General features: G+C 53.0%; 2 protein-coding genes across 2 annotated transcripts; one reads left to right on the forward strand and one right to left on the reverse strand.

The window, feature by feature from the left end:
- The first annotated feature begins 3,024 nt into the window (after positions 1 to 3,024).
- CST6 (cystatin E/M) lies at positions 3,025 to 4,553 on the forward strand. The gene is made up of 3 exons (XM_066252105.1): positions 3,025 to 3,437; positions 3,909 to 4,034; positions 4,350 to 4,553. Exons 1-3 carry the CDS (start codon positions 3,198 to 3,200, stop codon positions 4,431 to 4,433), a joined length of 450 nt encoding a protein of 149 aa, XP_066108202.1. The 5' UTR covers positions 3,025 to 3,197; the 3' UTR covers positions 4,434 to 4,553.
- A 2,333-nt stretch (positions 4,554 to 6,886) lies between these two features.
- Positions 6,887 to 16,931, reverse strand: CATSPER1 (cation channel sperm associated 1). Its single transcript, XM_066252857.1, has 13 exons — positions 16,601 to 16,931; positions 15,974 to 16,510; positions 14,373 to 14,585; positions 13,506 to 13,619; positions 13,148 to 13,307; positions 12,773 to 12,864; positions 12,504 to 12,647; positions 12,277 to 12,340; positions 12,034 to 12,106; positions 11,832 to 11,892; positions 9,340 to 9,415; positions 7,072 to 7,186; positions 6,887 to 6,913 (listed from the first exon to the last, which is right to left on the reverse strand). Exons 1-13 carry the CDS (start codon positions 16,929 to 16,931, stop codon positions 6,887 to 6,889), a joined length of 2,007 nt encoding a protein of 668 aa, XP_066108954.1.
- Positions 16,932 to 18,877: the final 1,946 nt, after the last annotated feature.

The raw sequence follows: 18,877 nt of genomic DNA on the forward strand, positions 1-18,877 counted from the left end.
GTCAGCAAAATGAGGCTACCCTGTGGCCAGTGGGGATGGCTAACCCTGAGCTCACGCCTGGTTCAGGCCGCCTGGAAGCCAGATGAGTCCGGACAGGGTGGAGTACAGGCGAAGGGCTCTTCTCCAGGTGAGACCCAGTCCTGGGGAACCCTCCCGGGGCACCCACCTCAGGTCCTGGTGCGGCAGTCTGTACTCACACGCTGGGATGCTGGCACAGGGGTGCCACCCTACACCCTACCCCTGACCTTTCCCTTTCGACCCCCCCCCCCTTTCTTGTAAAAGAGGAAATATTTGCTGCCTCTTCAGAGCTGTTGTAAGGGCAAGAGAACACATGTTGAATCCCTGGCACATATCCAGAACCCAGTAATTGTTAACTTCCCCTCCGCCATCCCTCTTCTCACCAAGACACTGCTTTGAGCTATGAGTTTAGACAAGTGTCTGGACCTCTCTGCTGAACTTTCTTCATCTACAAAACAAGGATGATGTTGGCTGCTTTGCAGTGCTTATGAGAATAGACCATTGAGTGAAAGGCCTCTGGTAATTACTAGGTTGGGGTGCAAAGGACTCGGCATCAGCACAGAGGAGTGACAGGTAGGGTAGGGGCAAATGAGCTGGGGACCGGGCTTTGGCTAATTTTCCAAGGAGTTGTTGGAGTTAAGTGTGGTCATGGCTGAACTGGAAGCGACAGGAAAGCAGAACTAGGAGAGCTCAGGGAGGCTCCTGGAGTTTTGGGGCTATGTCTCCCTCTCCCTTGTGTTGCTGTCCCGGGCCTCTGACTCCACTCCTGGCTTCTCTCAGGTCAGGTTCCTGCTTGGTCTCCAGCAAACCAAGATTGCGCCAGCCAGCTCTCCCACAAACTTGGGTCTGTCCCTTTAAGGCAGACACCTGAACCCACAACAAACCTGTGACTGTTCCTTGGAATCACGAGATTGTTTTTCACAGCTGGGCTGGGCAGTGACCACTCTCTGTGCTGGAGAACGCTAGGTGCTTACTCATTCATCACAGTATAGTTGACCCTTGAACGACACAGGGTTGGGGACACCGGCGACCACCCGCAGTCAAAAATCCACCTATAACCTTGACCCTCACAAACTAATACCTCACTATCGAGCCTTTCCAGTAACAAAGAGTCCATCAACACATATTTGTATGTTATATGTATTATATACTGTATTCTTGTCCTAAAGTAAGCTAGAGAAAAGATGTTAAGAAAATCATGAGAAAGTACATTTACAGTATTTATTGAAAAACATCCACATATAAGTGGACCCACATAGTTCAAACCCATGTCATTCAAGGGTCAACTGTAATAATTACCACTTACTAAGCACCAGCTGTTTGTCACATACTATAAACCATTACCTCTTCCAAGCCTCAGTTGAGGTCCTTGACCCTAAGCACTGACCAGATCTTAGTGTCCAAAAGGTAAAAGGGCTGCCTCCCCCCACAACATGGTTAAGAGTACAGATGGTCCTGATTGCTAAGATACAGAGAAAGAACCCCAACAAAATTCATGCTTCTCTCATGTTTAATGCTATATATTTTTAAAGTTTATAAGAAGTTTATGCATCTGTGAACACATAGGCTGAGACCCTAGTAGCATCAGCCTATATTTTTTTTATGTATTATCAGATTATTCCCCCCAAAAGATATAGTACCCTGTTCTACGGGCACCTCCAGCACACACCCAGCTTCCCTATGGGTGATCCAGTCTTGAGCCATTAATAGAATAACTTTAGAAGAGTGATTTTTTAACCCGTGTGCTGCAAGAATTTTTAAAACATGTAATACCTGACTCATTTAGTCAGGGGCACTGACCTCTTTTCCCTTAGATTGTCAAAAAATTACAACAGCCAACAATAGCTGTTTGGTGGTGTGAAAGAATCAAAATCATAGCTTTTATTTTAATCAGATCAGCAGAAAAATACAATATTTTTTAGTGTGCCACAGAATTTTTTTTAATTTATTTTATTTTTTATTTTTTTACAGAGACAGAGAGAGAGTCAGAGTGAGGGATAGACAGGGACAGACAGACAGGAACGGAGAGAGATGAGAAGCATCAATCATCAGTTTCTCGTTGCATGTTGCGACACCTTAGTTGTTCATTGATTGCTTTCTCATATGTGCCTTGACCGAGGGCCTTCAGCAGACCCAGTAACCCCTTGCTGGAGCCAGCGACCTTGGGTCCAAGCTGGTGAATTTTTGCTCAAACCAGATGAGCCCACGCTCAAGCTGGCGACCTCAGGGTCTCGAACCTGGGTCTTCCGCATCCCAGTCTGACGCTCTATCCACTGCGCCACCGCCTGGTCAGGCAGTGTGCCACAAAATTTTAATAATTAGTGGATGTGTGCCATGACATGAAAAAGGTTGAAATTTGCCGCCTTAGAAGCTAGTCGTGCCCTTTCTTCAGAGGAGGACACTGAGGCTCTGGGAGCATGAGGGACTTGTCAGAAGTCACCCAGTAAGTGGCAGAGCTGGCATGACAGACACTCCCCTTGGCCAGTTCTAATTCTTCAGCCTCAGTCTGGCTTAAGAGCAGAAATCTGCGGTGGGCTGCTTGGGCTCAAAAGCCAGCATCCCCATTTACTGTTTACCAGCTGGGGGCCTTGGGCAGATCAGTCGTCCCCTGTCTCCTGTTCCCTCCTCTGTTAGGTGGAAATGTAGATTCCCACTCATGCTGGCTGTGAGGTTAAACAGTGTCCAGCTCAGCAGGGCAACGTCCCTACTTAACTGCCATTAACATCCTACCAGGCTTCTAAGTGCTTTCCCTATTGAATCTGCACAGTACCCCGTTTTACAGACGAGGAAACCGAGGCAGCGAGAAGTTAACTTCTCCGAGGTTACAGTTAGTAAATGGTGGTGACAGTAGGAGCGTACTCATAGCTGTTGGTATCTCAGACTGGATGGGCCTCCCGTGAACTGTCCCCGACGATGGCACTTGTTGCTGGGGACTGCCACTGTCCTTTCCTTCACAGCCTTGGATGTGTCCTGGAGGGCAGGGCAAACATCGCGGAACGCAGGTGTGCTGGGGCCTGTCTTCTGCTCCCGCTGGTCTTGGGAAAAGGGCCTTGCCAGGTGCCCAGCCCCAGCGATCCCTCCCAGAGCGGGGGCGCTCCGCGGCCCCGGGCCGGGGCGGGGCCTCCGCGCTGGGAACCTGTAAAAGCAGCGCGGGCCGCGATGGCCAGGCACTGACGACCATGGCGCGTCCCAACCTCCCGCTGGCGCTGGGCCTGTCCCTGTTCGCGTTCTGCCTCCTGGTGCTGCCCTGCAATGCCTGGGCCCGACGGGAGGAGCACCGGGTCGGAGAACGGAAGGACCTGTCGCTCAGCGACCCACAGGTGCAGAAGGCGGCGCAGGCGGCGGTGGCCAGCTACAACATGGGCAGCAACAGCCTTTACTACTTCCGAGACACACGCATCCTCAAGGCGCAGAGCCAGGTGAGGAGGGAAGGACAGGGCCAGCCGGCCTGAGGCGAGTGAGACACGGCAACAGATTAAGGGGGAGTCATAAGAGTGATTGGGGTATTTTAACACAGTGTTTATTTAAAAATCGAATTAATGCCAAAAATTCGCGATGAACAAAATATCTAAACTTCAAATAGGATCCAGCCCTGACCTTGCCTAACACTAGTCCCCCCCTACCAGGTTGATTGGGGAGGGCGGGGATGGGTGAGGATGTGGCCTTCAAGATGGTGAGCTCACTTCAGTCAGTCTCCTGCTGGCCGGCCGCTGCCCCCCCACCCCAATCCATTCCCCGCCCCCCAGAACGGTCCTGTCCCAGCTCTGAATCCCAAAGCCCCTGCTGGATGTGAACAGGGGGAGTGAATGAAAGGCTGTGGAGAGAAGTGAGAGGTCTGGGTCAAGAGCGGTTTCCCAGCACCCCTGCCCTGCCCCTGCCCTCCGCCCTAGCTGGTAGCTGGCATTAAGTACTACCTGACTGTGGAGATGGGGAGTACGGCCTGCCGGAAGAGTGCCGCGGCCGGAGACCGCATGGACCTCACCACCTGCCCGCTGGCCGCGGGAACGCAGGAGGAGGTAACAAGCACGCTACGCACGCACACATGCCCCGCCCTGCCCCTCCCAGCACCCAAGGCCATCAGGCTGTCCAGCCTGAACAGCCAGACTGATGCCTGGCTGAACCTGTCCCTGCCTTCTGGATGACTCAGCCCCGGGTCAGGGTGGGGTGCAGAGAGGAGACTGGGGCTTTCTCTGGACTGAGAGAGTTGGCTAGAAAGACCTGGCATCTAGTTGTGGCTATCTGCCTTGTCCCGTGGGCCAGGGCTGACTGTTGGGAGGAGGCAGGCCTGGGCCGAGGCTCATCCGTCTTCTCTCCCCACACTCTGTATGCAGAAGCTGCGCTGCGACTTTGAGATCCTAGTGGTTCCCTGGGAGCACACCTCCAGGCTTCTAAAGCACCACTGCATACCTGTGTAGTGGCCCCTGCGGTAGACCCCTGCCATTGTGGCAGTGGGAGGGAGCGGGCCCATTGGTGGAGGGCACTTCGGCTCCATGGGCCATATCTGTTGCAATAAATTGCTAGTACTGCTTCTTGCATCTGTCACTTCTGAGAGCTTCACTCCTCACTCTCTCCCGTCCTCCACGCCCACTGCCGGCATTTCCCTACCCGGCTGAGCTGCTGTCTCAGCCCAGTGTTGAGGGGTATGGGGTTCAGCTCCTAATCTGGACTCCTTCAAATACCCCAGCATCACAGACGTAGAGGAAGAGAACTCCAGAATCTCAATATTTTCAGAGTTAAGGGGTGGGAGACAACGTTACAGGAGCGGGATGGTGCCCGGGAGGAAAGGGTAGGGGTTGGTGAATACTCTGAGGAGCACCTGAGTGCCTCTCCCTCTCGCCCCCCAGGATGAATCGGGGTGGCATGGGGCAGGGGCATCAGCCAGCAGGGCCCCTGGGCTCTGAGTCCCCAGCCTGTGAGGTTTCTCTGCGCACATGTGGCCCAGAGATGGCCGAGCCCCTGCGGGCCAAGAGACCAGGAAGGCTGGGACAGTGACTCTCGAGGACACACTGTAGGCCACATGCCCGAGGGACTCTCAGTGCTTTGCCCTGGGCAGGGTCCTGGGGGCGCAGTCAAATCTGCTGCATAGAGGGCTGTGGGGCAGACATGATTTAAAGAAAACAGAGTTGCAACATGTTTTGCACACCTGAATTTGCACAGATCATACTCGGTGCACACACACATACAACTCCTTAACACACCAGACACACACATACCGAGACACCCAAAACACTCAAATACTCCCAGACACCATACACATATCCAGAAAAACTCAAACACAACCTAGTAACCCAGAGAGGCAGAGATACAAAAGCACAGAAACACCCCCACTCAGAAACAACCTGGAGATGTTCACACAGATCCCCAAACACACAACACCAGAGACCCACACACTCCACCCAGAGCTGTCCGACACCCAAACCTGCGACGGAGTGGACAGTGACTGGACACCTTGGGGACACTAGGTGGAAGCACCACCAGGCCCAGGCAGGCAGAATACAGTGGCTGTGGACCCTGCATGTTGCTCCACCAGGCAAGGCCTGGTCCCCTGCCCAGTGCTGGGACCTCACGAGGAACAGTGCCCGCTCCCAGGCCCTGCCCTCTGCCTCAGAGCCCATCTACCTTAGCAAGTGGGCTGTAGGAGGTAGAAAATAGACGTGACTTCCGTATGGAAGACGGTGGAGCTGAGGGGCTGGGTTTGACAGGAGAGAAGGGTGCAGCAGAAACTCCCAGTCCTGTTTCCGCTCGAGTCTGTCAGGTGCGGGAGCTCAGACGTCCGGGGGCAGGTGGTGGGGCTGGTGCTTGGGAGGGCTCCCATGTGTCACCAAGCAGGAGCTCCCAGCACGAGGCTGGCACCGGGTAGGCGGCAGGAAATAGTTGTTGAATGAATGTGTGAGGTGGTGGAGGGAGGCGAGGTCCGGCGGTATCTGCCAGGTGGCCTCTCCACCCCCACAGTCTGTGCCCAAATCCCAGATGGCACTTCCTCTGCACATCCTTGAGCCTCGGGCCAGCCAGCGTGCTCGAGCAGACTTGGTGGGGGGGTGGGTACTGCTTCTGTCCTGGGGTCTGGAGGCTTTGTCACCACCATGGCCAACTTAGAGTTCCAGGGGTGGTTGGCAAAACTTCAGCCCCCACTCCGGACACCCGCCAGCCTGTACTACACGACAGAATCATCCACCTACTAGAGGCAAGGTGGATGCTGTAGATAACGGAAGATCCCTCCTCTGGGTGGGAGCCCCCAGGGCCAGGGCTAGGCTTGTGCCTGACTCAGGGCTAGGTCTCCAGCCCCCAGCCAGGCCCAGCACTTTGGGACCCCTGGGTTCATGATGTCCTTATAGTGGATGTGGAAGGAGCCGAGAGGCCTGAATTCCTGAGCTCTGAGCCCGTTTCTGGTGCCTACTGGTCCCCTATGCTCTGCCAACAGAAGGCTATTCCACCTTGTTCTTTCTCTCTGGACTCTTGGGCCAGAAGGCCTTCCTCCCCGAAGCAGGATGGTTGCCACTCTGCCTCCAGCACTGAGCTTGGATCGTTTCCCAGAGCGCCCCCTGGCTGCTGCTGCACTGCTGGGCCAAGCTAGGATTCTGGGCTCTAGTAGGGCTGCAGGGGACCACAAACAGTGCCATTCATGTGCAACACTCAGGCACACACACCCGGGTGTGCACACTCCTGTGCGTACACACAAAGCTCTCCTGCCCCGTGCCTCGATCCAGCCAGCGAGGACACGGAGCCAACTGGGGTTTTAAAACTCTGTTGTGGTCCAGCCCTGCTGGTCCTGACAATCATTCCAGCAGGTCTGAAGACATGTCCTGACCCACCCCAGTGGGCAGCTTGCCAGAGTCTGAAGTTTGTATCTGCTGTCCCTGTTCAAGGATCACTTCCCGAAGTCCTGTTCTCCAGCCTGCGGAGTGGCATGGGGGATGTGTTTAGCCGCTGGCCTCTGCCTTCTCGAACATCCATAGGACTGTTATTCAGGGGCACTTCTGGGCACGGTCCCCTTGCCTGTCCTTCCAGCATCCTCCCTGCCCCGCCCCTCACATCTGGTCCTGCCTAGTTCACCTCAAACGCGGTGTCCACGATCTCATCAATGACAGACTTCTGGGAGCGGAACTCCTGTTGGTAATGCTCCACCCCAGCGGCCAGCTGCAGGAAATGGAACAGGTGCTCCTGCTGCCTGCGGGGAGGGGGCAGAGAGAGCCCTGGCCGACCTGCCCGAGTGGGCGTCTGGGCCCCCAGAGAATCGGGATACTTGCCTACCTGCCCCCCCTCCCATTCATATCACCCTAGACCTCCACTGCCAGCCACGGCCACTGCTTTTCTGACGGTGGCCTTTCATGGCAGATCTCCTCTCCTGTATATAAAAAAGCACACACCCCCCAGTCTGCCTGTACCACAGAGGGTATTACTTGTGTACCCTCCCAACCCTCCGTCCCTCCATCCGTCCACCATCTTCCTGCCCCTCCCGCAACCTCATACCTCTTCTTGCGTCCACTCACCAGCTACGCATCCATCTGTCCATCTGTCTAGCCATCCACTCACCATTGGTCAGCCCACCCACTCTTCCCTGGACCCCCACCTCACCCCTTCATCTGCTGTGCGGTCAGTCATCCCCTTAAACCCCGCCCTTCCACCCACCCTACCACCCATAACTGTTCATTAACTCCTTCACCGCCACCTGCCTTAACAATCCATCCATCAAATAACACCAAAATCAGTCTACACTTCAAGGTGCTCCGAGAACATAGAAACAAACAAGAAACAGTCCCTGCTCTCAAGAAGCGCAGCCTGTGGCAGAGCCCGAAAAGCAAACCAAGTGTGTTTACCTTGTGACAAGTGTAAACACAGGGCACTGCGAATCCCCCCGCCACCCCCGCCTCAGAGTGAGCATCAGAAAGGGCCTCTGCAGGAAGTACCATGCAGCGGAGTTGGAAAGACGTGAGGGTTTACCAGGTTCAGGCAGGGCTCCAGCTCCCTATGCCAGACAGAGGGCTGTGTCCTGGGGGCTGGACAGGCCTCAGGGAAGGAGGTTACAGGGAATGGAGGTATGGAGGTGGAGACCCCCAGGAAAGGTCAAAGCAAGGCGCCTGGACCTTATCTTTAGGGAGGCAGGAGCCCTTGAAGGGTTTCAAAATCAGGGGCAGAGAGAAAAGCCAAAACCACTTTTAACGAAGACCACTCTCTAAAGAAATAGAAAGGAATAAATGACTTAAACAGGAAGTAGCACAGAGCGCTCTGGGTGGAGGTGGACTCATGGGGGAAGAATTTGGAGGCTGAGACACTCGCGGAAAGTATGGCAGAGGCAGCAAGGGCCCAGGTTAGGCCGATGGCCAGAGAGCTAGAACGTGGAGCATGCACAGGAGGGCCAGGAGGGAGGTGAACAGGATGGACACTCAGCTGTCCCAGCTCTCGGTTACCTGAGCCCGGCAGTGGCAGCTAGAAGAACATTCCAGGGAAAGAACAGCGTGGGCAAAGGCCCAGAGGCGGGGAAGTATGTGCTCTGCTTGGGGAACAGCGTGGGTGAGGCAAGCACGTGAGGGGTGGCAGTGGCTGCGGTGGCTGCGGTGACGCATGCGAGCCTGGTCACGCAGGGCCCCTGGGGCTTGGGCTCTGCTGGGGGGGTGAGGAGAGGCTGACGGGCACCAGAGTCAGGCAGCCATGTCCGCCACTTTCAAGTTAGTTTGGACGAGGTGGGGAAAGCCCAGTTTTCAGAGAGGGCTCTCTGGGAGCCAGGCCTGAGTGCAGGGCAGCAGGAGTCTGTGCCAAAGTCCCCCTGCCTGAGCACAGCCCTGAGCCCCTAGCTGTCCTGGCCCAGCTGACCTCTCAAGTCCACAGAGATGGGGTACTGCCCACCAGCCTTGACCCAAGCTGTTCCCTGACCCACCCTTCTCATCCCTCCACTTAGCTGAAGTCTACCCACCCTCCATGGCCCAGCACAGCGCATTAGAGGAGGGCACGTGCTAGTCTGTGTCCTCCTTGTGCCCCTGGGGTCCTCACAGGGTCTGGCCCAGAGTAAGGGTCAAAGATGCTTCTTCAGTAAGAAAATGAGAACTTGCTATTCCAGGACCTCCCTGCTGCCTCTGCCCTTGGCCCTTGGCCTCAGTGGGGCTCTCATGGCCCTTTACATACCATCTTGGTGGCACAAGATGACTCTTGGTGAGCAGAAGCCACTCATGTTCTCCACATCTGATCCACAGGCTCAACCTAAGCCTTGGTTCCCTACCCCCCTTCCACAGAGGTGGCCGATGTACCTTTCCCTGCCAGCCCACCTGTCAGGCCCCCAGAACTCTCCCCTAGACCCAGGGCCTCCCTCCCTTCAGGTCTCCTTACTTCTCAGTCATGGTTCCAAATTTTTTCTCCATGAGGGTCTTCTGTGTACTGTGTTCACTCATCACCCCTTCAGGCTCTAGGTGTAGAGAAAGGAGGGGGAGGTCAAGGACATACCTGGGTCGAGAGGGAGTGGAAGAAATCCCATCCACCATGAAGACAGTCAAATGGGGGCTGATATGTTTTTGCCCAGAATGTCCTCAAGGAGATTGCTTGCTTCTCAAGGCATGGAATGGGTAGCAGTTTTGTTTGACACAGGCCTGGCCAATCAGCACAGCCTATCCTTTTTTTTTTTTTTTAATTCTCCTTTTTCTTTTTATTTATTCATTTTTTTTAATTTTTTTTTTAGAGAGGAGAGAGAGAGGGAGAGAGAGAGATAGAGAGAGAGAAAGAAAGGGGGGAGGAGCAAGAAGCATCAACTCCCATATGTGCCTTGACCAGGCAAGCCCAGGGTTTTGAACTGGCAACCTCAGCGTTTCCAGGTCGATACTTTATCCACTGTGCCACCACAGGTCAGGCCCAGCCTATCCTTTTGACTAGAGTGATTGCTTCAGAAACAGGCAGGTGATCAATTGGAGCAAAAGAACAGGCAGGTGATCAATTGGAGCAAAAGAAACTCATTTCTGGAGTTTGTTGGAACCTAGGAGAAGAGGACCTCTGTACTGGGAATGCTAGAGATGGCTAAACTGTCCTGGTTTGAGAATGGAGTTGCAGGTGGCCATTTTCCTCCACAAGGGAGGAGCACCCTAAGCACCAAACCACACAGCAGGCTACAGAGCAGAGAGATGGAAGGAGACCAGATCCTGACCATCGTTCAAGTCCTAGGTCCAGCCATTCTTGAAAGCCCTGCACCCTCAGATTGCTAAGTAATTTGAACCAATCAGTCTTTCTTTCTTTCTTTCTTTCTTTCTTTCTTTCTTTCTTTCTTTCTTTCTTTTCTTTTCTTTTTTTTCTTTCTTTCTTTCTTTCCTTCTCTCTCTCTCTCTTTCTTTTTTTTCTGTATTTTTCTGAAGTGAGAAGTGGGGGGTGGCAGACTCCCACATGCACCTGACCGGGATCCACCCAGCATGCCCACCAGGGGGTGATGCTCTGCCCCTCTGGGGCGTTGCTCCGCTGCAGCCAGAGCCATTCTAGCGCCTGAGACGGAGGCCATGGAGCCATCTTCAGTGCCCGGGCCATCTTTGCTCCTATGGAGCCTTGGCTGCGGGAGGGGAAGAGAGAGATAGAGAGAAAGAAGAGGGGGAAGGGTGGAGAAGCAGATGGGCGCTTCTCCTGTGTGCCCTGACCAAGAATTGAACCCAGGACTTCCACATGCTGTGCCGATGCTCTACCACTGAGCCAACTGGCCAGGGCACAATTAATTTTTCTTTTTGCTAAGCTAGTTTGCACTGAGCGTCTGTCCCTAATGGAGAGGGCAGGTGTGCCTGACCAGGCAGTGGCGCAGTGGATAGAGTGTCAGACTGGGATGTGGAGGACCCAGGTTCAAGACCCTGAGGTCGCCAGCTTGAGTGTGGGCTCGTCTGGTTTGAGCAAAGCTCACCAGCTTGGACCCAAGGTCGCTGGCTTGAACAAGGGGTTACTCGGTCTGCTGTGGCCATAGGGTCAAGGCACATATGAGAAAGCAATAAATGAACAACTAAGGTGTTGCAACGAAAAACTATTGATGGATGCTTCTCATCTCTCCATTCCTGTCTATCTGTCCCTATCTATCCCTCTCTTTCTCTCTCTGTCTCTGAAAAAAAGAAAAGAAAAAAAAGAAAAGAAAAGAGAGGGCAGGTGAAGGACCAACTGACCATGGGGATCCTTATTCTCTGGTGTTAATGATCCTAAGAGTGGGATTCTGGAGCTCAGACTCTAAAGTGCTGAAGATTTTTAAGCAGGAAGCAAAGCAATTGGTTTAAAACCAATTCACCCAGAAAGTCAGGTTTGTAAACATGAACATATATAGGAAACTTCATTTCTGTAGACTCTCAATTCACTTTGAGTGACTCTGGACAAGTGAGCATCTGACCTTGAAAAAACCTTCAAAGAGAGCTGAAAGCATCCTATGTAGAGCCACTTCTATAAACTTATGAACAGAAACGAGTGTTTGGTAAATCCTAATTTGCCTAATTAGTTATTTTGCCAATGGTTCTTTGAAGAACTGGTTCTCACCCTGGCCGGGTGGCTTAGTTAGTTAGAGTGTCGTCCTGATATGCCAAGGTTGCAGGTTCGATCCCTGGTCAGGGCACATAGAAGAGTCAACCAATGAATGCATAAATAAATGGAACAACAAATAGATGTTTCTCTCTCTCTCTCTCTCTCTCTCCAAATCAATTAATCAATAAAGGAATTGACTCTCATTTTAACTGGCTTTTGGAGGATTGTCTTGGTGTTCTTTGGACCAAAATTCTAAGCTGTGAAAGTTTTCCTGAGTCTCAGATTCTAAAACTCTAAAACTGATCTTAAGATCCATGTCTGACTGTGGAAGTAGGGGTGGGCTGGTACCTACCTACCTGCTTGTCTGAGCTCTGTCAGCGAGTCAGCCAGCAGCGTCTCATGGATCTGGGCAGCCCTCTGGGAAGAAGAGGCTTCGGTCCTGTCAGAGTCCCATGCCTACCCATCCCTGGAGCAGCCTCCGCCCTTCCCTCCAGCCCTCCCTCATCCCCCCTCCTCACGTTGCCCTGATTGGTCCGCCTGCCCCACCTCCCTTGGTACCTCCTGCTTCACTTTCTCCAGGCCTTTGAGCAGCGCCATCTGGAAGTTATCCACCAGGACGGCAATCACCAGGCTGGAGGTGGGGGAACAGTGGGGCACTCTCAAGGAGGAGGCTGTAGGAGAGGCCAGCACCCTTCTCTGGGTTCATCAGGGCATGGCTGGGGTGGGAGGGCTGGAAAGGGGTGGCCCCAGGGGTGGGAGGAGGGAGTGCAGCTAGGGAGCGGAGCAGGGCAGCGTCCTCACTTGAGGAAGATGAAGTACTGGATGATGATGTAAATCATGAGGATGGGGATGATGTACCAGGCGCCTGGGAGGGAGCAGGAGGGTGGGAGCCGTGTTCCTTGCTGGCCCTCAGCGCGCTGCTGACAGCCAGCACTGGAAGCCCCACTTTGGAGATGGGTTACCCCGCCCTTAGGGTCTGCCCACCTGTCCAGCCTCCTGTCCTCAACCCAGCCTGGGACCTGCCCCACCCTGGGCCCGGCTGTCCATGTAGATGAGGGACCAGTCATCCAGAGTGAGCAAGGTGAAAAGGGTAAAGATGGTGGTAAAGAGGTTCTGGAAGCGCTTGGGGTCAGACTGGCGGAACAACGCCCGGAGCACCACAGAGAAGAGGACTGGCTGTTCAGGGCCAAACCAGGTTCACAGGGCCCATTTTACACCCCACCCTGGCCCTGGTCCACACCCCAAACCCCCCTCCACTGCAGAATGGCTCCCACCCCTCCCCCACAGCACAGGATACAGAGGCAGGTAAACATGAGGACCAGGATGGCGGTGATGGAAGGCATGGAGCGCACCAGGGTCCCAGTCACTTTCTGGAGGCTGGTCAGGATGCTGGGGGCCGAGGTGAGAGGGAAGCTGAGTCAGGTGGGGGGGCAGCGCCAGAGCTGACGCTGCACTCAGGAGGTCCCTGACTGGCTAATGACTTGGAAGAACCCCAGTACCTCTCTGGAAAATGAAGAGAATGATCAAGCAGAGGCTTATCAGAAGCCGCCTGGAGTCTGCAACCTTCTCCCCCTCCCCATCCCTGCAACAGGTCACAGTGTAACATTCCTTGGGAGTCCAGGCCTGTGTCCCCTTTTCCTTTGGAGTCCTCACACCAGGACAGCCGGCTGACCTGAGCCTCCGCAGGACTCGAACGGCCCTCAGGGCTCGCAGGCTCTTGAAGACCTTAAAGATCCGGAAGACGCTTTGGTTGTAGATGGAGCGCTTGGAGGAGCGGGAGCTGAGCTGCATGAGCACGAAGTCCAGGACAGCCATGACCATGATGAAGAAGTCTGAGGACACAGGGCCCCTGGGGATGACAGGCTGCAGCCCAGGCCCCCGCCCAGACCCCAAGCACACCAAGTGCCAGCACCCCTGCCCCTGTCCACTTCTGTCTTCAGCCTCCCCTACGCAACTGAGTGGCTCCCAACACACACACACACACACACACACACACACACACACACACACACCCCTCCATCCCTACACACCCAGATCGTTCCAGGAGTCGGAAAAATAGCTGAAGCCCATAGCAATGATCTTGAGCACTGCTTCCACCATGTAGATACTGAGGAAAATGGAGTCAAAGGCCACGAAGTACCACTCTGCAGGACATGAGGGGCTTGCTCAGGGCTGTCCTAGCGATCCTGGCCCCTTTCTCCTCCTCCCCACAGGGATCTTACGCAAAACCGTTTAGGGAGAGCCTGGCTCTGCCCAAAGCGCTGTTTATCGTAACTGCTCTGTACCCATTTTCTCATCTGTAAAATGGTGATAATAGCAGCCTGCCTGATAGAATTGTCATGAGCACGAAAGGCGCATTTAACACAGTCAAAAGCTTAAAATGGAGTCTGAACCCGTGAGCATGCAAGAAACATCAGCTCTTCTTCCTTTTTTTCTTCCTTTTCCTTTTTGTTTTTCATTTTCTCTTCCTCCTCCTCTTGTTAGTTTATGTCCTTCCCTCCCCCTGCTCCCCAGGGATTTAGAAGCCACCTTCTCAGGGTTTCCACTCTCACCCCTCCAGGGTCTCCTCAGAACCTCCTAGCCCTTCTAGCCCACCTGGTTTCTGACACCTTTCCCTCACAAAGCAGCCTAGTTGGAGCAGATATGCCCCCTAGTGGCTGTAGCCACAAACAGCACATCCTCTAGTTTAGCAGGCCTTTGGGTCTCTGGCTGCCTGGCTGACCTCAGCTCTCTCTCTGAGCCTCATCTTTAATAATGGGCAATGTCATCTACTTCCCAGGGGTGAGCATCAAATAAGCTAAGTTATACAAATTCCTTGGCACTGGGTCAGGCCAACAGGCGGTCTGAAACAATGCCAATAAGCCATCTCCACGTGAACGGGGCTCCCTGGCTCTTACCGCCCCGGATCTCGACTTCAGCAAAGGTTTGAGTCACAAGCATGATGGTATTGAGGCAGACGATAAGGAAGATGAAGACTTCAAAGACCAGGGACTCAGTCAGGTTCCTGAGCATTGTCCGGAAGCCATCCATGAGGTTGCTTAATTTTTCCCACAACGAACTAAAGGGGTTCACACTGTGCACCTTCTTGTGGGCCCGTGGGGATCTGCTGGCTAGAAGGGGGCCAGAAAGTCAAGTATGGGGAGGGATGGGGATCCAGCCCTCTTCTCAGGCTGGGTTTGGGGTTCATCTTCACACCTGCTTGGTTGCCTGCCATTCACTCACTAAGGTACCTCTATGTCAGTCCTGTATTAGTATTGGGGCCACAGGCCTGACCCCTGTTGTGGTAGATGCCAGCTTGTTTGGGATTTGGGGTCTGCTTAAACACACCTTGAGGGCTCCTGCTCCTACATCTTCATGCTTTTTCTTTTTTTTTTTCTTAAGTGAGAAGTGGGGAGGCAGAGAGACAGACTCCCACATATGCCCCGACCAGGATCTACCTGGCAAGCCCACTACTGGGCTATGCTCTGCCGAATTGGGGCCACTGCTCTGTTGCTCGGCAACCAAGCTATTTTTAGCAATTGAAGTGAGCCCATGGAACCAACTTGCTCAAACAATTCAAGCCATGGCTGCAGGAGGAGGAGGAGGAGGAGGAGGAGAAGAGAGAGGGAGAGAGAGAGAGAGAAGGGGGGAGAGGGGGATGCGGGGGAGGAATGGAGAAGCACATGATCACTTCTCCTGTGTACCCTGACCAGGAATCAAACCTGGGACTTCCACATGCTGGACTGACACTCTACCATTGAGCCAGCTGGCCAGGGCTGCATGCTTTTCTTTATTCACATGGAAACTTATGTGTGGAGAACCTGATTCTCTTGCTAAACTCTCCTTCTCTCTTTAGGATTCTGCTGAAACATCTTCTCTTGGCTGCTTCTCTACCCTCATCCATTAGGCATTCACCCCTCTCTACTTGTTCATGGGACTGTTGCCATGTTTACTGAACTGGTAGAGGCCATGTTTTTGGGGGGGAGAGTTGTACATTAACAGCCAAGATCCTTCCCTGCCCTCCAACAAGGTCCTCACTTAGGCACTGCCCCCAGTCTCTGTCCTCAACAAGCTCAAAGTTTAGTGTGGGAAACATGGACAAATGGAATCCACCAAAACTCTGACATGGTGAATAAGCCTCCATCACTGGGCGGTCTGTGGTTGGTTGGTGATGTGACCACCCCCAGCTGTGGAGCCCCTTGAGGGGTGGTCTTCCCTGTGCTGCCAGGGCCTCAGTAGGCCAGCGACCCATATTAGATAAGAGGAAATATTCGGAAGGTGAACATGTGAATGAATAAAGCAGTGACTGATGAGCAAACAACTGACAGCCAGGAGAGGTGCCTAATTCTAGAAATAGAAGATTGGATGACGAACAGTCCAGTGAGCAAACAGCCAATGAAACGCACCTGCAGGTGCAAGTCAAGCCTCACCATCGGCTTCGCTCGAGGCTGGGGCAGGGCCTGAGTCAGGTCTGAAACCTGGGTGAGGCCATGGGAATTGAGGGCGGACAAAGACTCACCTTTACGTTTCTGCAATTTCTCATCTTCAGTCAAGCTTTCTGAGATTTTGGTGGAGGACTCCTCAGGTTGAACTTCACTGGAGCTGGCAGCGACATGAACAGGAACCGCGCTGATGGACCGAGTCACCACTCTCTGTATGTGTTCCACACTAGGCTGGAGGGCTTCCCGAGCATGGGCTGAGGTGCCTCGGACTCGGCTGCGGGACCTGCGCGGGCTGAGGGCTCGGGAGCTAACACGTTGGCGCTCCCCATAGCGGTAATCACTGTGCAGGTAATTCTGACGGTGTGCACTGCGGTGGTGCTCTCTGTGGCGCTGCTCGCTGTTGCGACCAGAGTGGCTGGAGTGGTGAGTTGTGGTACGGTCATAGGACACCCTAGGGGAATGGAAATAGGTCTCTCCCTGATTAGAAGACCTTCTATGATGGTGTGATTGAGGATGATAGCGGTTTCCCTGGTTGTCAGCGTCATCATGATGGGACCCACCACGGTCATAGGCCTCAGCGTCCTGGTACGACTCTTGATGGTAGTATGGCTCACCTGCATGATCAAACCCACTATGCTGGGAGACTTCACTACGGCAGCGAGGCCCACCGTGGTGCTAGGACTTGCTGTGGTGGTGGGGCTTACCTTGATGTCTCCTGCTACCATGGTAGTCCTTGTCATCAAAGAACTCTTCATCGTAGGTGGGGTGGGGCGAGACAGTGTCATGGGAAGAAGCCAGGGCAGGGAATGTGGACCGGAGGTAGGGGGAAGAATGGCGGGTGACAGCACTGTCAGGTGAATCTTTGGACTCACCATGGTGGTGAGATCCACCATGATGATGGGATGCACTATGGTGATGGGACCTGTGAAGGCCGTTGACTTCATTATCATTTGGCCTGTCGTGTGGGGTTACTGAGCTGGCGTGAGAGAACTCATCCAAGTTACTAGTATCTGCCTTTTGAGCCTTCTTATCCATCGAAGATTGATCCTTGACTGCACTGGGAACGCTGGAACAAGGAGAGCTCAAGACAAATTCCTAAGCTGTGGCAGTGGGGCTTCCAGGGAAGCCTTTCTCTTCTCCCAGAACTCCCCCCTCTATGATGTCACCAACTGGCCCAGGGCTCATTCTCAACTGCCTCCTACTGGGCTATAGTTCAGAATCAAGGATCATAGTGTCTAACTCAGGGGTCCCCAAACTTTTTACACAGTGGGCCAGTTCACTGTCCCTCAGACTGTTGGAGGGCCGGACTATAAAAAAAAACGATGAACAAGTCCCTATGCACAATGCACATATCTTATTTTAAAGTAAAAGAACAAAACGGGAACAAATACAATATTTAAAATAAAGAACAAGTAAATGTAAATCAACAAAGACCAGTATTTCAATGGGAACTATGGGCCTGCTTTTGGCTAATGAGATGGTCAATGTCCGGTTCCATATTTGTCACTGCTAGCCGTAACAAGTGATATGACGCACTTACGGAGCTGTGACGCATGCGTTCCGCATCACCGGAAGTAGTGCTGTACGTAAGCAACGCCACATACAGTACTCCAGGAGCACAGGATGCATCCTCTCACTGACCACCAATGAAAGAGGTGGCCTTTCAGGAAGTGCGGCGGGGGCCGGATAAATGGCCTCAGGGGGCTGCATGCGGCCCGCAGGCTGTAGTTTGGGGACCCCTGGTCTAACCCCTTCATTGTAAACTGAAGTCAAGAAAAGAGAAGGGAATGGTTCAAATTGACCCATCAGGTCAACTGCAAAGCTGGACGGAGGAGTACAGTGTGACACCATAATCCCCAGCATATTGCTTAGCCCTGTTGTTGAAAAGAACCAGTCCCTAGTCCTGCCTAGATACCAGTTGGTTCTGAGATTCAACCTGCCTGACTCCACCATAAGTAAGCATGTGAACTTGGGGCATGCTTAATCTTCTTCTGCCTCATTTTCTTCCTTTAGAAAACGGAGATGATAACACCCACCTCAGGGATCAAAAAAAGCTTATACTGACAGCACAATGCATGTTAATTTGTATTATTATGCTCTCTTTGATCATTTACAGTGATGAAAATGAAACCCCCTCTGTTTTTTTTTTTGTTTTTTTTTTACAGAGACAGAGAGAGAGTCAGAGAGAGGGATAGATAGGGACAGACAGACAGGAACAAAGAGATGAGAAGCATCAATCATTAGTTTTTCATTGCGCATTGTGACACCTTAGTTGTTCATTGATTGCTCTCTCATATGTGCCTTAACCGCAGGCCTTCAGCAGACTGAGTAACCCCTTGCTCGAGCCAGCGACCTTAGGCTCAAGCTGGTGAGCTTTTGCTCAAACCAGATGAGCCCACGCTCAAGCTGACAACCTCGGAGTCTCAAACCTGGGTCCTCGGCATTCCAGTCCGACGCTCCATCCACTGCGCCACTGCCTGGTCAGGCCCCCTTTGTATTTTTCGTTGCAACACCTTAGTTGTTCATTGATTGCTTTCTCATATGTGCCTTGACTGTGGGGCTACAGCAGACTGAGAAACCCCTTGCTCAAGCCAGTGACCTTGGGTTCAACCTGGTGAGCTTTGCTCAAACCAGATGAACCCGTGCTCAAGCTGGTGACCTCAGGGTTTCGAACCTGGGCTCTCTGCATCCCAGTCCGATGCTCTATCCACTGCGCCACCACCTGGTCGGGCCCCCTTTGTATTTTTATTAAAATAAAACTATCAGCCATTATTTATTGAGAACCTATTTTATGAACTTTTAATTTAATCCTTGCAATAACTCCATATGGTGAATATTATTATCCCCATTTTACAGAATATGGTACTGTGGCTCAGAGAGTATAAGTGAGTTGCTCAGGGAATAAGAACTTAAACTGAGCACTAATGTCTGTCTGCCACCTTATCCCCAATGCAGACCTTTTTTTTAAAATTTATTTATTC

The sequence above is a fragment of the Saccopteryx bilineata genome, chromosome 1 (genome assembly GCF_036850765.1).
Source record: "Saccopteryx bilineata isolate mSacBil1 chromosome 1, mSacBil1_pri_phased_curated, whole genome shotgun sequence".
In the NCBI taxonomy this organism is placed as follows: Eukaryota; Metazoa; Chordata; class Mammalia; order Chiroptera; family Emballonuridae; genus Saccopteryx; species Saccopteryx bilineata.

Excerpts from the sequence above, each read along its gene's own strand:
- CST6 (XM_066252105.1), top strand. The coding sequence starts at position 3,198 with ATGGCGCGTCCCAACCTCCCGCTGGCGCTGGGCCTGTCCCTGTTCGCG. Across the intron at positions 3,438-3,908 it reads TCCTCAAGGCGCAGAGCCAG|CTGGTAGCTGGCATTAAGTA; the intron begins GTGAGGAGGGAA and ends CCTCCGCCCTAG. Across the intron at positions 4,035-4,349 it reads CCGCGGGAACGCAGGAGGAG|AAGCTGCGCTGCGACTTTGA; the intron begins GTAACAAGCACG and ends CTCTGTATGCAG.
- CATSPER1 (XM_066252857.1), bottom strand. The coding sequence starts at position 16,931 with ATGGATAAGAAGGCTCAAAAGGCAGATACTAGTAACTTGGATGAGTTC. Across the intron at positions 14,586-15,973 it reads GAAATTGCAGAAACGTAAAG|CCAGCAGATCCCCACGGGCC; the intron begins GTGAGTCTTTGT and ends GCCCCCTTCTAG. Across the intron at positions 12,341-12,503 it reads CATGGACAGCCGGGCCCAGG|GCGCCTGGTACATCATCCCC; the intron begins GTGGGGCAGGTC and ends GCTCCCTCCCAG.